Source organism: Crocodylus siamensis, chromosome 4, assembly GCF_052110815.1.
Source record: "Crocodylus siamensis isolate JL-2025a chromosome 4, ASM5211081v1, whole genome shotgun sequence".
Taxonomy (NCBI): Eukaryota; Metazoa; Chordata; order Crocodylia; family Crocodylidae; genus Crocodylus; species Crocodylus siamensis.
Window position 1 is genome coordinate 75,691,400 of NC_143398.1, and position 16,932 is coordinate 75,708,331.

Genomic DNA, 16,932 nt, shown 5'->3' on the forward strand with positions numbered 1-16,932 from the left:
GCACTAGTTTACTGTCATCACAGTGATTAACAAGGTGATACTGAATACTATGCAGAACAGGTTACAGAAAATTGTAAATAATCTTCTATTGACACAGATTTTTAAATGAATACTGTTCACTGGTGCTTGTATATCTTTATATACGAGCATCGTTTCCTAAAAAAAAACCCAACAGACTATAAAAACCAGAATCTTATTGTCACAGATACTAGCAGAATATATTTCAAAGACAGATTCATGATTATTTATGGAAACAAAGTTGCAAGTTTGTATGGGTGTGTATATGCTTGTAAGTACTTGGTACTTTCCTGATCCAAGACTACAACTCAGAAAAAATTCTAAGGAAAAGTAAATTTGTTGAAAAAAAAAAAAGATTTGTGGGGTGACGACAATTTTTAATTTAAGATAAACTTTGGTGATTGCTTTCAGCCAAAAGTTAAGGGAGAAATATCAGACATTTGTAATATATCATTTCAACTTTTTTGATGAAATGTTGTTTTGGAAATGCCAAAAAGTATATTTTGGCATTTTGTTTATTTTGATGTTTTCAAAATTAAACTGTTTTCCTTTTGATTTCAAAGGGGCATATGTCATTTAAAAATTGACCAAAGTTAAAAAAAGAAGGGGAGGGGTGGTTAAATTGTCCCAGGTCAAATAAAAATTAAAGACATCTTTAATTGAAAACTAAACTTGGATCTCTGTCCCAGTCCTAAAACAGGCATTTATTTCTGGGAATCTTTCCAGGAGAGGGAGCAGTACAGCTGTTCGGCCTGCAACTCTCTCTCTCCACACCTTCCCCAAACCAGGGATCAGGAAGTGGCTACTCTGTTCCTCCCAATTCTGTTGTGGGGTGGCAGACTGGATTAGTGGAGCAAAACTCCTTCCCACTTTCCGTACTGGGTATTCCCAGTTTGGAGAGCCAGTGGGTGTGGCTTCTCCTGTACCATGGGCAAGGGAGCTGGGCTATGAGCAGGAAGCTCTTAAAGTGTTCCAAGCTTGTGTTCGAAGACAGTACTTGGAGCCATTGGGAATGCAATTGAAGGAGCACAGCCCCTAGCCCATTCTCCAAACCAGGCTGTCCCTGGTTTGGAAAAGTGGCTGGGAGCATCGTCCTGCTTCTCGCCTCCCCACCCCTCCCAAAGCACACTAATAGGGGAGTTTACAAGAGTTCTTTTTTTGCCAGAGATTTTCTGTTGCAGGGGAGATCTTTCAAGTATCGACCTGGAAGATTTTTCTCTGGAGTGGATATGTTTCTTTTGGAAGTAATTGAGTACACTCCTGGTTTCTACTGGGAAAGCAGTGATTCTCCCAATAGAAACATTATGCCTGGAGATGGGCACTGAAAGTGAAAAAGAGAAAATAAAGTGGCCAAGAATATTTTCATTGTTAGTTTCTAGGAAGAGGGATACTTCTTTTCAACTTTTGGAAGTATCAGGATGGTGCATGTCTTAGCCTATAAATGTGCAAATGTACATGTTTTTTTAGATAGCATAAATAAAGATTTGAGCAGGACTAGTCAGATTCTACAGAATATGTGGCAGATTTGATAACACAACCATGTACTGTGACTAGACTGCAATATTGAGCTACTAATACTTTGAGTACTTTAACATACTCTGGTGTGAATGGGTAGAAATCTAACAGCAGTGGAATTATGCATAATTACATAATATGCATAACTGCATATATTTGTTAAGACTGTATCAGCTTTGCCAATATTCAGAGAGTGTTTGGGTTGCATTTAGGAATAATCATTTGAAACAGTGTCAATTCTTTAATTTAATCATCTCTTTCTATTTTAAATCCTAACAGTTTAGCAGCACAAGAGTAAGAATGACATGTGTTTAAGAAAAAACACTAAAGCCTTAAGGAAGATCCACAACCAGAATGTTATTTAAAACAAATGTTAGATGACATTAGTTTTAAATTGCTCTTGTGACTTTACAGTGAATCTCTTGATATTTGGTGTTTTCCTTAAAAGATCTAGGTACAAGAATCTTGATACTGCTGAGAAAAATCTGCTTTCTTAAAAAGAAAGAAAGTGTTTCTAGCACTCATTTATAATAGAAAGCCTGAAAATCCAATTCACAGTTTTGGGAAAGCTCAGGATCCAGATAGTAACCAAAAAAAATACAACTTCTATTATTTACTAGGATTTTCTATTTTTTTACAAAAGTCTATTGACTTTCCAAGGCCTGATTCATGGTTTCTGAAAGTTTGGGATCCACAGTCCTGTTTTTTACTTAAACATGGTAACAATCTGTAAGTGTTTATAACATTTAAAAAAAATTGTGAACTGTAATGCAATCGTTATTGGTAGACTACTTTTTGGCAATAACATCTTTTCCCACTTACAGGTTTGTGTTCACCGGGATGGCTTGCATTCAAAGGCAGTTGCTATAAAATAAGCAGAGAAAGCAAACCATGGGGTATGGCACAACAAATCTGTGAATTATCTTCACTGGGGGCACATCTTGTTGACATAAAGACTGAAGAAGAAAATGCATTTATATCTTCTTACCTTCAGCGATTCAATCAAATAATCATTCTATGGACAGGACTTAATGACATGAAGGTCAGTATATTTGATCTTTACTTGTATTTTCCTCTTAAAGCAGATTTTTTGGCAGCAGGAGAACTTCAAAACTTACTGGTTTTTTTGGCAAAGCCATTCATTCACATTGGTCATTTCCCTGCTCATTTGAATCACTATAAAATGTAAACTTCACACCGTAGCAGTACTGTGTTGCTATACAAACTCAGCATTATTGGCACCAGAAAGAAGTCTCTTATGGTTTCAACTGTCTTGAAAGCTTTTTTTCCCTGGCAGATTTACAGGATTAAAGCATATCCTGGTTTTTTTTTCAGAATGTCTGACTACTCAGCATCATTTCCAGAAATTATGTATAACTTTATCAGCAGTACTGACTTATGAGTAGATGATTGTCATTAACTTATTTTTATTATGACTTACAGCACTATTAAAGTTGCTTTCTAGCTATTACTATGATTAGAGTTGTGTTCATAATTGATTTTTTTTTTTTTTTGGTCTGCTGCTGAAACAAAAAATGGTTCAATCTAAACCAAAATGAATTTTATTTTTTGGTTTTTTTCCCTTCTCACTGAAATAAAAGCAATAATCAACCCAAATCCAAATGTTTTGTGACATTTTGGACATCTTTAAAAACATTGCCTTTTTCTTAAATCTGCTTCCACAGTGGTCAGTGCATGTATTCAAGATGTGGGAAGCACAAATTCTGTTTGTTCTGTTTTTTTCAGCTGCTGGAGGGCACTTAGTCCAAGTTTTCTTGTGAGTGTCCTAACTAGTGTGCTGTAAAGCATGGGTGTCAAACTTACTGGCTCTCCCATCCCTGGGGCTATATCTGGATCCCTGGAGCTCTTTGCAGACCATATCCAGACCCACCTCTGGTGGCCAGCTGAGCCATACCATGGGTTCCACAGGGGTTAGTGCAGCTGTTGCTTGCCCCACTGCCACTGCAGTACATCACCAGTTGGGCTGTGTACCCCAGAATTCCCCAGCCAGCCCACCCTCCAATTCCTGGTTCTTCCAGGAGCCTTGTGGGCTAGAAGAAACAACTGCATGGTTAGATACCTTTGCTGTAAAGCATTTGGGCAAGGGTTGCTTTCAATCTCTTTTGCTGTTTTGTGGACATATTGACATGCCTGCTCTGGCTCAGTGAATGTTTAATTATGTGCAAAATGATGTCATCAACAGGAGAGATTGAGAACATCCCTACCCCAAAAATTCCTATATTTTGCTCCATAGAGCTCTTTACTGGGATGTAAGAAATGGTTTAAATTCTTCTTCACAAAAGGAGAAAATGGAGCCCAGGTCTCCCGTATCCTGGATGAATGTCCTAATTGCCATGCTACTGGGCAAAATGGAGTGACAGCTCTTTCTTCTCTCATTTTGTGAATCTAACACTGAATTTTTTTCAGCCAGTTATGCTGTGTTTTCAACACAAATATAGATATAGTTTTAGGCTGATCAAGACCACTTTTTCTCATTGATCGCATTATTAATTGAATCTCTCCAGCTCTTAACAAATGTTCTAACAAAGATTCTTTGAAATTATTTATCATTTTACATTAACATCATACCAATTCACTGTAACATTCCAGCAACTCTCTGTAAATTTGGAGTGATAGCTACAATGCAAGTAAAAATGTATTTCATTCAGAATGATCTGTGTAAATAATTCTCTTAAATAATTGGGAAAAAAATAATAGATGTTTCAAAGATGTCAGTAGAAAATCTGAACAGTAATAATCTAGCATTGTTGTTTAATTTGTTTAAAAATAATTTTAAAAGGATTTATTACATTTAAATAACTGTAATTTTTCTTGCTGTAGGAAGAAGGTCACCTCATATGGACAGATGGATCTCCTTATCTTGGAAAAGCTGAAATTTCAACTTTATCAATGATACCAGAGAATGACACTGACTGTTATGCTTTTCAGCAAAATCCAACTGGTCCAAACTATTTCTTCACAGGATTTTTCTGCTTTTTATCTTTGCCATATATTTGTGAATATGAATGTAACTACATTTTTTTTGGTTTTAAAACTTGCCTGAAATATGGTTTTTTTTCCCCCCCTATATAGTTAAATCCATGTAAATCTAACTTTAGATTTATAATCCCCTGCTCTACTAACTTTATCTGGAGGGGGCACATAAATCTAAAATTTAACCCCTGCCCCAGCACAGAACTCCCTCCCATCCTTCCCCCCTCCTATCCTGAAGACAGCACTGGATTTGGGAAGGTGGGGATGAGACTAGGGTAGAGACAGGCAGGCATGGATTTAACATTTTAGAAAAAAGGACTTCCCGTTTGTTAATGGTTCCTATTTCGGTGTTCTTTTTCAGTACCTCCTGTACCAGATAACTTCATGTTCTATGTGCAGGATATTCATACAACGGAAGCTGTATTTGTTTGGAGTGATTTGAGGAACTGGCTCAAATCGGGATTTGAACTTATAATTAAATACTACTTTGATCATTTTGAACAACATATTCAAAGCTTGTCTCGAAATACAACACATGCCAGAGTTGGTCAGTTGTCTCCTGGACGCTTCTATAGATTTTTATTATCAGCAAGCAGCCCAAGCGGGGCACACACTAACTTAAGCCCCATTCTGCTGGTAGAAACAAGTGAGTTACAAAACATGCAGGAATAATAATCATGCATTTACTCTATTTTTTTTCTTATTTTTTAAGACCCTGTATTTTATTTCAATATGCTTTCTTTATAGAGATAATCAGAATCAAATCCTATATTCAAACACAATCAGTGTCATGTGTTTAAAGTCGTGTTCCCTATCCTATGCTATAGTGCCTTACTCACTGGAACAGGTGGTACGAGGGCTGAAAATTTTTCATTGCACACAAATAGAAAAAAGGCAGGCAAGTTAAAAACTTGGAGTAGGGTCAGCTGGCAGAATGATTACAAAGACAGTCAGGATTAAATGAAATGGCACGTGTTCTAATTTCAAAGTACAAGATTTGTTTTGGAAATATAGCAATGCCCATATTGATATAAGAAAGGCAAAGATAGATTTTCATTGTTTGGATTACACTATGGATTTTTGACCCAATACACCAAACCAGTGGAGTATAGAGAAAGTTATAGTTCATTTATTGTTGTCCTACCAAAAATCTAGCTGAACACACTAGTGAACACAAATAGGTCCTGCCAGTGGATAAAGGTGCATAATTCCCTTAAATCAAAAGATGAATCAAAGTGAAATATCATCAAGGAAAAATTAGTCCAGACACAAGCATCGTTTTTAAAAAAGTCTCAGTCTACCAAGACTGTTAACTCAGGGAGAGGAATGTGTTCTGCATCTCAGCTTCAATCTAGATTCAATCAGTTCATTTCTTGATTTTTAAAGTATTATAGGCAACAGTAGTATAAAATATTAATATTGTATTTTTAATTACAAATCAATTTAGATTCTAATTCATGTTAAGTTCAATATGTTTTAAATAATCAGTGTTTTAGCTGTAAATATTAAATATAAGAAACAAATATGATTAAGAGGTTTGAAGAAGAGAGTGCCATTATATTAAGTATTATCTGCTGTGGTCTGATGTTTAAAACTGATTTCGGGGACAAATTTTCCAAGTTCTTGTCTCTGTGATACTGAGCAAAACTAAAAAAAATAGATATAGCTATTAACAGTTCTAACAAGCGCTGTCAATAAATACATCCTAGTCTAATGTTTAAGGAAAGTTAGGTCATATGAGCTAATTAAATAACATTGATTAATACTTTTCCTACAACAAGTCAAGTCCTGACTTTAAAGAATTCAATCCAAGTTTTACCATTGATATCCAGGACCAAGATTTTACTCAGTCTTTCTACATATAATCACTTAAGAGATACTGTGGTGTAGCTGTTTCTTTTTACCCTTTGGGAGTTGTGATTTTTGTCATTTAATATGTTTATAAAAACAATTTTACTGTCACCATTTCTAATTATACTTTTAAATAAAAAGATGGTAATCAGAGATGTCAGAAACTTTTTTCTTATTCTCCCTTTCTAATTGTTTTTTGTCAGGACCATTACATTCTCAAAATTTAGAGGCTACCCACATCTCATCAACAGAAATACATTTACAATGGGATCCTCCGCAGAACTCAACCAGTGCATCTTTTCATTACTATCTTGTCACCATTTTGGATACTGAAGCAAACAAATGGGAGAAGTTAGCAGTTGAAAAAATTAACACTTCGACAATAATTGGAAACCTCAAGCCATTTCATCAGTATTGTATATACTTACAGACTGTGGCTGAAAAAGGCTCTCTCAGCTGCAGTGAGAAGGCAATATTAATCACAACAGGTGATTACATATTTATAGCTTTTTCAACTATTATATACCGTTGCTTGTAATTAGTACTGTATGTATATGGTCCATTTGAATGCATTTTGGGAAGTAAAGACATTTTCTTTTAAGCTTTCTTTTCACTCCCTCTAACATGTAGTAACTTTACAAACAATTAGCACCTCCATTTTTGTTCTTCAGGGATCTATTTATTTACCTGTTAACTGTATTGTTGTAGCTATTGTTGTTATTATTATGCATACATTTAATGACAGAAAAATAACTGAAATTCCTATAATTGCTCTGTTAATAGAAATGATGGCAGATCAGTGATTATACCAATAGTCAGATTTTGATATACCCACTTAAGTTGTTTATTACTTTGTGCAAAATTATATTCAAGTGAAAGTTTGTACTTGCAGAGTAAGGGACTATTTATTGTGAACAAAGGTGGTAAAATGTTACCTTATTTTCTTCAATGACAAGCTGTCAGGTTCTGTGACTTGGATGTGTTATGTCATGATTTTAGGGAGGCTTTCAATATGGTCTCCCATGATAACCTCATAACTAAGATAATACAGTCTAAATGAAACTACTGAAAACTTGGTGTGCAACTGTGTGGATCATAGCATACACAAAAGGTTGGAAGAACTGGGAGAAGGAAGACTGAAGAGGGATTTGATAATACACTTTAAGTACAAATAAGGTTGTAATGGAGATGGTCATTAACTGTTCTTTGCGAATATTTTGGGGAGGACAAGAAGTCTTATATTGCTAGAAGGAAAATGTAGATTGTATATTAGGAAGGTCTTTCTAACAGTGAGGGTGGCTCAGCACTGGAACAGATTACCCAAACAAGTTATGAATCTTTTGTCACTGGGAGTTTTTAAGTGCATGTTAGACCAAACATTGACGGCAATGGATAAGACAGAAAGGATCCTGCAATGAACAGGGACTAAGACTAGCTAATCTCCTATGGTTCCTATTTTTCTATAATTCTATGAGTCTAGCTATAAAAGGGCAATGGAAACAATTTTAATATAATGCCAGTAAAAATATAGTGTTATAAATGATCAATTTAATGTATATGAGCCATACAAGAAAATGGGATGGAGACTTAACTTTCAGAAGCCTCTGGAGAATGTTGAGTATTTCCTGTACTTTGGAAGCCTTCTCTCACAGAAGGCTGACATTGATGTAGAAATTCAACCTTGCCTTAAATGTGCAAGTACAGCCTTTGGACACCTGAATAAAAGGGTGTTTGAAGATCATGACATCAGAACTGAAAGCAAGCTCATGGTTTACTAAGTAGTTTTGATCCTTACTTTGCTGTATGGAGATGAGATATAGACCATGGACAGGAGACATCTAAAGTTGTTGGAGAAGTACCTTCAATGTTGCTTGTTGAAGATCTTCTGAATCCAGTGGGAAGATGGACACACCAACAGTAGTGTTCTCCTGAACGGAGACCTTGAGTATTGATCATCTAACATCAACTTCACTGGGCTGGCCATGGTATCTAGATGTCTGACTTCAGATTTCTGAAGCAAGTTTTATTTTGTCAGCTCAGCCAAGGTATAAACTCACAAGGAGGGCAGAGAAAGCACTTTCAGGGCATTGTCAAGGACAACTTTAAAAATATGCAACATCAATACCAACTCGTGGGAGACTATTGCTCAGGTCTGCCCCAAAAGGAGGAAGAGTCTGCTGTAGGGGCCTCAGTACTTTGAAACCTTATGACAACAACAGGAGATGGAAGAGCAGAAGTGGCAGAAGCTGCGTGTTACGGACCAAACCAAGAATCCAGCACTACCTGCTCTACATGGAAACACATGTCTGAGCTGCACTAAAGTATGTCAGTCCCAAAAAGGCCTCATCAGTCATCTTCAAACACACAGATAATTCAATCATGGAACACAACCATTCTTGACTGTGAGGGATTGCTGAAAAAACAAAGAATCAACAGTTCAGAGATTAGAAATGTACCAGTGCTGTGCATCCCCATGCACATTATAGATAACTCCTCTTGTTTTCCCATATTTCTACTTCTTGCTGCTCTTCAGTGTGTTACTACCTGCCTCTTCTATTCTTCCTGTATATAAAACTACTAGTAGAATAATTTAACATACAAGCTAAAGGAAAACAATATATCATTAGCTACAGTAGGCATGTACATGTTTTTTAATATAACTTAGCTTTTGATAAAACCATTGTGCAAAAGGCTTTTACTGTTATGTGTATGCTGTGTTACAATGTCACAAAAAGGGTCTATATTAGGAATAACTACTATTTAAATAAATTATCTTATATTTTATATATAATTCTTTTTCTTTCACTTAAGCTGTCAGTCCACCTAGCAGGGTTTTTATTCATCTTGAGGATGTGCAAGACGACAGCATGATTCTTAACTGGGAACTACCACCAGAGGGCCAGAAATCCTACATTCAAGTTAAACCTACTATGGATGTGGATGAAACTTTAACATTTCTATTAAACAACACACAGAGCTTAAAGGTTGATCTTCTAATCCCTGGAATGACTTATGAAATAGCAGTAGCAACTGTAAATAATGGAAATATGAGTGAACTGAAGATGATTCAATGCACACTAAGTAAGATAATATTTTAGAAAAGACTAATGGATTTCTTTAATTTTGGTTAGCAAAAAGATTTGGAATATCAGGTGAATTTTTCTTGGTGGTCAAAAACCTCATTTGAGATTTCTAATACATTTAGATACACTGGCAGAAACACAATCTCTAATATTTTATAGATGCAGAATTATTTAAAATAATGAAAAGCAAATGCTACAGTGTTGTATCAGTCTTCCCTGAAAGTGCAGGGACAGTGTTGAATCATCGTGAGTGGAAGAGATGGATGCATGCTAAGAGATCTTACTTCTACTGTTAAGAGATTGGTTATATTATACTAAGAAGCAGAGGAGACGGTTTGCACTGAGCAAATAGCTATCTTGGAGTGATGCTGACTAGCAGATACATGACACATGCATCAGTGTAACTTTCTCTGGTGTAAATTTACGTAAGATTTCCTCTGAAGTAAATATATAAGGGAGCAGCATTTTTTCAGAAGTAAATATTTTGCTTCATACATGTGCTCCCATTTCCTCTAGAGAAAATTGGAATACATTGCAAAACGTGTGTATACATGCTTAGTCTACTGATAAACGGATGTCTTCCTAAGGAAATATAGATTTTTAGCAGCACAAAAGGAATGTGGAGGATTTGCCCTTGAAATATGTGTCATTGTGTAGGGGGTAAGGCTGTAAAATTGAAGATGAAAAAATGCTGGCGTCACAGCTAATATAAACTATTACACTGTTTTTTATCAGGAAAATTTAGTCATATTTCTGATATAGGATAATGTTGAATGCCTCATTCAGTGTACACATGGCAAAAAGAAGATGCTTTTCACAGCCATTAACACTGACTGTGAAGCAAGAAATAATGCAAGATTATTTGGCATCTGTTATAGAACTATATTTGCATACCTCATTTAAAATTTCTTTACAATTGCTTCAAATACTTTGTATACTTACTGCAATTATGATGGGAAGGAAACTAGCCTAGCTCTTTAATGTAATGCTCACATAAAGCACCATACAAGAGTTGGCTGTTGTTATTTTCTAATAATAATGCATTTTATTTGGTAGCTATCACTTCGTTACAAAGACAGTTGGAATAGCTATTTCAGATTTATTTATGATTTTCATTCAGCTTATTTACAACTGTTTTGTATCGTTTTAAAAATGCTCTTTTTTCTTGTTTCAGAGCCTAAACCAGTTGAAATTGTTGTCCCCTATGAAGTTTATAGTTATTCTGTGATTTTATTTATTAAAATGCCTCATGTTGGAATATTTGATGGTATATATGTTGCAAGTAAAGGAGGGCCTAATGCAACATTTGCTTTAAAGAATGATGACACAATAACTATTGAAAACTTGATCCCAGGCACAGAATATGACTTCTATGTTTCCACAATAAGTGGAAACATGTTGAGTTCTGTATATCATGTATCTGCAGTAAGAACATGTAAGTAACTTTAAGTTAATTTTTATATGACTCTGATTCTAAATTTTAACTCTTAGTCCTTTTTTGAAGGCCATTCTCCTCTACTCCATACAAAGTTTCCTTGAAATAACTATTTAGGCAATTTATATTTAAATCCTAATAAACGTGTTTTTATAAAAAAAAGAATATGAATTTACATTCCTAAACGTGCTTAGTCTTTGTGCTCATTTACTAGATTTAATGCTAATTCTTCACAAATATTTTGTACATAATTAGGAATTAAAACAACATTAAATTGCCATTGGCCCTCTGGTTAAAAAAAAAAAAAACAACAAACCCCCCCCAACAAAAGTAGCCATTCTTTTGACATACGTATAAACAAACAATATAATTAACATCCTCAGCTTTTCTGAGTCTTGAAATTTAATAGATCACTAGTGCATTACAGGAATGTATAACAGTTGGTGGAGTTTAGTGTTGCATCATGCTAAACAGTGGAATTACACAAGCTGATTACTTTGCAGGACTTAATACTAGAACTGGTATTGAATTCCTTTAAACGAAATTATTTATTAAAATTACCTTTAGCTAAATATTAATTTTCTAAATGTTATGTTTTGAATTTTTGTTTCTGTTAAACTTAGCCACTCAATCTGTATTTTTGTCCACTATTTCCCCTCTTTTTCTTCACTGAAAAGCAGGAAAGATAGAGTAAAGTTGGATAACGGTAGATGAAAACATGGAGGGGGAATAGGAAACATGGAAGAAGAAAAGGGGAGAGAAAGGAGAAGGCACAAACCTTTACTAAACAAATTAAATAACATTTAAAACTATCTCTTTGTAACCAAAAATAGAAATAAATTTGTTACCAATAAATGAAAATGTTGTTCTTTGTTAAAACCTGTAGATTTAGAAAATGTTTTCTATGTTTTTGGGTTTTATTGTAAGTTTTTGTTACCTACTTTTTTAAACTGCTCATCCTCTTCCAGAATCCAGACTTTTGCAGTTAATTCTAGTATAATATTTGTTTACACTAAGCACATATTGCTGTCAACCACAAGTTAGCCTATAGATATGAATTTCTGGTATTAATATTTTTTGCTGTGAAACATACTTTTTTACAGGTTTCCTGAAATTGTCTATTTTGTATTCCAGAACTCATGGCTCTCTTATGTGTGGGATCATTTTTGTATTCCAAGTTGAAGCAAAAACATGCCAACTAGAGTGTTTTTGAGTGAATTTTGTGTTAAGATCTGAGTAGCTACATCTTTTGATGTGCAAGTCCTATGATCTTATGTTCTTAAGTGTTGATTCTCCACTGCTTATTCCACAAAAATTGGTGTTTGGGTGGCACAAACTGCAGAAAAAAATATGTGAAACTTTTAATTTAAAATTTTCTTAACTTTTTTTGTCGTTGCGTTTGTTACAACATGGAAAGCAGTGTATATTGAGGTAAGTGGATTTCCAGGGTTGAAAGGAATAACCAGCTCAGGTGCATTCTACAACAAGAGAGTGAGGAAAACTAAAGAACTCATCACTTACAAAGTTTGCAAGGAAAATAAGGTTAGAAAATGTTAAATTAAATATTTTACATATTTGTCTGCACTGTGCAATACACATTTTACTAAAAAGGGAACAAGTCATTTAAATTTGGTGCATCTCAGAGCATCATCTTGCTAACCCTCAATAAATAGGTCATAACTGTATGATACTTGCAAAGAGGGGATTAACTACATTTTAAAAGAGTACATGGGCAGATCTAAGATTTGGAAGGGGGGTACAGATGGTGAGTATGGCATATAACATAGTACATATTTTTCTCCAGGCAAAAATAAACTAGAAGCTTTACTAAAATGCTAGGGGCTTTGGGCTACATTATATTATTCAGTTTAATATCGAAGCAAAAAAGAAATATAATCTTATTGGATTGAATTAATTAAATATAATGTTGGAATGAATTAAAGGCAGTCTGCAGGGCTGGAAATAGGAGCTATGTTACCAGGAACAGGTAAAAGACAGCAGAATTGCAGAAGAAAGACAACCTTGGTTAGTTGCCAGGGTGTAGGGTCCTGGGTGATAGCTTGGTCCATCTGGGAGCAGTGCCTTCTGGGATACTGGAGGACTGCAAACTGGTGGTTTTATCTTAGGTGAACACCCAGAAATTAATTTAAGTCAAGCTAATCTTCCCCCAAAGTGGTGCAGCTTTAAGATGCTTAAAGTCTTTGTTAATGAGCTGTAATTCATGATGATTCATGTTTTGAATAATCTTAACATGATCAAATTGTAATTAGAACATCAATTGTAGTGGAACATCAAGACCATTAAAAAAGAGAGATGGCCATTAATACCTGTGGAATTAGGAGTTTGGAAGGAATCAGGTGGATTTGAATGAGCCACAAATTCAGTTGACACTTTCACTGTTGCCTGAACAGAAATGCTGCTGTCACTGCCAGGCAGTTGATTTTAAACTTTGGGGGGAGCAGAAATCAAAATGGGGGTGCAACCGCATTAGTGCATCCTCCCTTCCCCCCAGATTCACTTCTCCAAGAGTAGATGGCAAAAATTGCTAGGCTTGTTTGCTCAGAAATGTCATCTTTAATCCTAGAGACAAATTTGTAAGCAAACCCAATTTGATTTTTGGACAGGCAAATTAATCATTAGCAAACTATTTGTCCTTCAACCATGAAGGAAACCCCTATTTTCATTTTTTTGAGGTGTGTGTGTGTGAAAGGGATCTATAAGGGATCTTAATGTTTTATGCTTTTGTAGGTCTGGCAGCTCCAACAAATGTACGTGAAGGTAATATTACTGACACTTCAATACAAATTGTTTGGGATCGTGCTGATGGAAATTTTCAGCAGTATGAAGTCACATGTACAAATTGTGCACGTGCTGTAATGGTATGTTCTTAGCAAGATTAATTGCATAAAATGTGTATAGTTACTGTTTCACAGACACTTTATAGCCCAGATATGATTTATCTGATTTGTAGGTACAAAAAATCACACAAGAAATGGCAGTATTTTCCAGCCTTATTCCTGGAATGCTATACAACTTCACGGTTCGAACAGAAAAAGAAGGTTTCAGAGATAGCCTATTTGAAATAAAGGGAATAGAGACAGGTGAGACTTTAATGTTATGCTTCTGTTGCATCATTTGTTTTCTGCTGCAGTTTCCTGAAGAATTATTGGCCTAAAGCACTCTTTATCATTTCTCTCACTTCGCCTTTCATTGTTATCTTGGTTCTTTTTCTTTAGCTGTTTCTTTGTTTTGAAAAGTGTACCTATTTGGATTATACCATACAATGGTCCTGCTAATAATACCTTATGAATTCAATTGGCAGATGGCTGATCTTGCAAAATACTTGGCAACTGTTTCTCAAGTCATTAGAGAAAGCCAAAAAGCAAGACTTAAAATTTTGCAGAATTTTTATCACTAATATTGGATCCAGCATGCTATACTACCTTTCTAATTTGGACAAGTTTTAGATATTATTACACTAACTGATTCCTGGCATATATTGGATATAATTCTCATTGGTATCCCTTTGCAGCTGCATCAGTCACACCAAGGTTTAGTTTGGTCCTGAAGATTTTTTCCATTTTCTGAATTGTTTTATGAAACATGTTAGTAATATTTTTTCTTCTTCCTGAAATATTGATGTCTCTTTTGACATGACATCATTTGTTTCCCTTTTTTCTCCCAACCATCATAGTTCTCCTTGTGTCTGGTTTGTTTCTGCCACAGTAGCCTTGTTCCCCTTTTAGTCAGCAGCACATACATATACTTCATCACAGCCTCCTAAATTTTCTGTCATGGTCCTTGGATTTTAAGCACACTTTCTGTTACCTGGTTGTCTGCCGCCATCTTCTCCCTATTTACACAACTAGATGAAATCTTCTCATGGCTACCCATTTCCTACTTACAAATAAAGTCCTTCTGTTGAATCTGGGTGTGATTTAATCTATGTGGAAACGTTCTGAGTCCCACATGTGCTCATAATTTGCTTAGGGTGAGATTACACATTAGTATTAGCAGATGCAAATTCTAAGGAAGTCTGTGTTAAAGTTAAATAGTGCTAGTGATCAGTCACGCATTTGCTGTCTCTAATGTGCACTAGAGGATGGTGACCAGGGGTGTGGCTATGGCTTTTAAGTTTGCTTCATGCCTACCCTGCTCATTGGCTCTCTAACCACAGTCTAGCAAATCACCCCACCATCCCCATCAGCCCGCATATCCCTCTCCACCCTGTGATGGGTCCCTTCACACCAGGATACCTGCCCTGTCGCCCAATCAGCACAAGAGCAGTAGTGGTGGCAGCAGCAGAAGGTATCCAGCAAGGGCCTTTTCCTGCCTGTTCTTGGGATCCCTGAAATTTGTGCCACCTCTGCCCACCCAGATCTAGACCCCCAGCTGCCAGGCAGCTCTTTGTCTCCACCCCTGCCCCTTCCCTGTGCATCTCCTTCAGTTTCATGGCTTGGTGCATGCTGGGTCTGGGTGTGTATGTTATGCAGGAGTGGCATGGTCTTCAGAGACCCCAGGCACAGGCAGGGGGAGGGATGCCCTGCCACCATCACATCTGGCACTCTTGGGGTGATCAATGTGACAGGGCAGTGATCTGGGGACAGAGGGGCAATTGGTGTGGCATGGGAGCAATCTAGGGTAGAGGGGGCAATTTGGGGGTTGGGGGCAGAAGGGACACCAGTTCAGAAACTCCCTCCCTGCCAACTTCCCCTGTTTCCGCTGTTCCTTCCCTTTTCCAGCTTCTTACCCTGACCCTCCCCAACCCTTCCCCATGTTGCCTCCTCCCTGGCTTCCCAACCTCACTTCTCCCCTTTGCCGTCCCTCTCCACTGACCCCTACCCATTCACCCCACCCCACCTTCCTGTTGAGTGGCTGTTTCCAGCTGTCAGTCCAGGGTGTAGGGTCTTGGGTGATAGCTTGGTCCATCTGGGAGCAGTGCCTCCTGGGATACTGGAGGATTGCAAATTGGTGGTTTTATCTTAGGTGAACACCCAGAAATTTATTTAAGTCAAGCTAAGTAGTACAGCTCAGATAATCTTCCCCCAAAATGTGCAATTTTAAGATGCTTGAAGTCCTTGTTAGTGAGCTGTAATGCATGATGATTCATGTTTTGAGTAATCTTAACATGATCTAATTGTAATGTATAATCCATCTTTAGCTTACTTCTCTATGATGTCACTGATATCTCTAGCCTGTTCAAGCATTGCATTAATGCAGACAGAAGTACAGCTGCCAGCTATAACTCAGAACATTTTCTGAGCATTCTAAGTTTGGAACGTTACCCCAGACCAAACAAGTCCACTATTGACTTGGTGAGGAGGAGGGAGGAAATCTAGCTGTGGGCTGGAAGTGTGCAGCCAGTTATCATAGCAATGGCCACAGCTCTCTGATGCTGCTCACTGCTTTCAGAATGGGAGGGGAGAAAGGTAGTGGAGGAAGCTCATTGTTGAGGCTCCCCAGTTGATGCTAAAGGGTGGGGTGGGTGGATTGGAGTCCCCCCCCCACCTCAGAGTGGCTCCAGACTGAACTTCTTCCACTCCTTTTACCTCCTCCTATTCTTAAAACAGTTACAGGTTGGAAGCTCCACAGACACGAGTTACAGAAGACACTTCATTTTGAAATGTCTCTATCTGATATCTCATGCAGTGAGAGTCAGATTTTCACCCAATCGGCCGTTTTTAAGCTGTTTGTGGCTGTGCATTTGTGTTTGGTCACAGCTATAGACTGCTTTCTGTGGCCAGATCAGGTGAAAATTTTCATTTCTGTCTAAGTGACTGCTATACCCTGCCACTTTCTGCTACTATTTCCAGTTAATGATTTTGTTTCAGAATGCATCAGTATGCTGTTGCTTTTTCCTGAAATGTTGTCATATTCCATATGGCCAGCCAAAAGTAGGAGCTTGGTTATGACTTTAAGATTCTGAGCTAAATCCTGTTTCATCTTCACACACCTAAGGGGCACTTTGCACAGTATAATTGCAGTATTTGCACTTATGCAGGGCTTGTAATTCAGCCTGGCTGCATGCATCCTGCA

The 16,932-nt window shown here is 36.8% G+C and overlaps 1 protein-coding gene across 1 annotated transcript in view; it reads left to right on the plus strand.

Annotated features, from left to right (window-relative positions):
* PTPRQ (protein tyrosine phosphatase receptor type Q) overlaps window positions 1-16,932 on the plus strand; it is a 217,980-nt gene that overhangs the window by 9,456 nt on the left and 191,592 nt on the right. Inside the window, exons 5-12 of the mRNA XM_090042600.1 lie at window positions 2,358-2,575; window positions 4,375-4,561; window positions 4,889-5,173; window positions 6,582-6,866; window positions 9,190-9,459; window positions 10,636-10,896; window positions 13,645-13,775; window positions 13,868-13,997. Of these exons, the coding sequence (XP_089898726.1) occupies window positions 2,358-2,575; window positions 4,375-4,561; window positions 4,889-5,173; window positions 6,582-6,866; window positions 9,190-9,459; window positions 10,636-10,896; window positions 13,645-13,775; window positions 13,868-13,997 (1,767 nt within the window). The remainder of the gene's footprint in view (window positions 1-2,357; window positions 2,576-4,374; window positions 4,562-4,888; window positions 5,174-6,581; window positions 6,867-9,189; window positions 9,460-10,635; window positions 10,897-13,644; window positions 13,776-13,867; window positions 13,998-16,932) is intronic.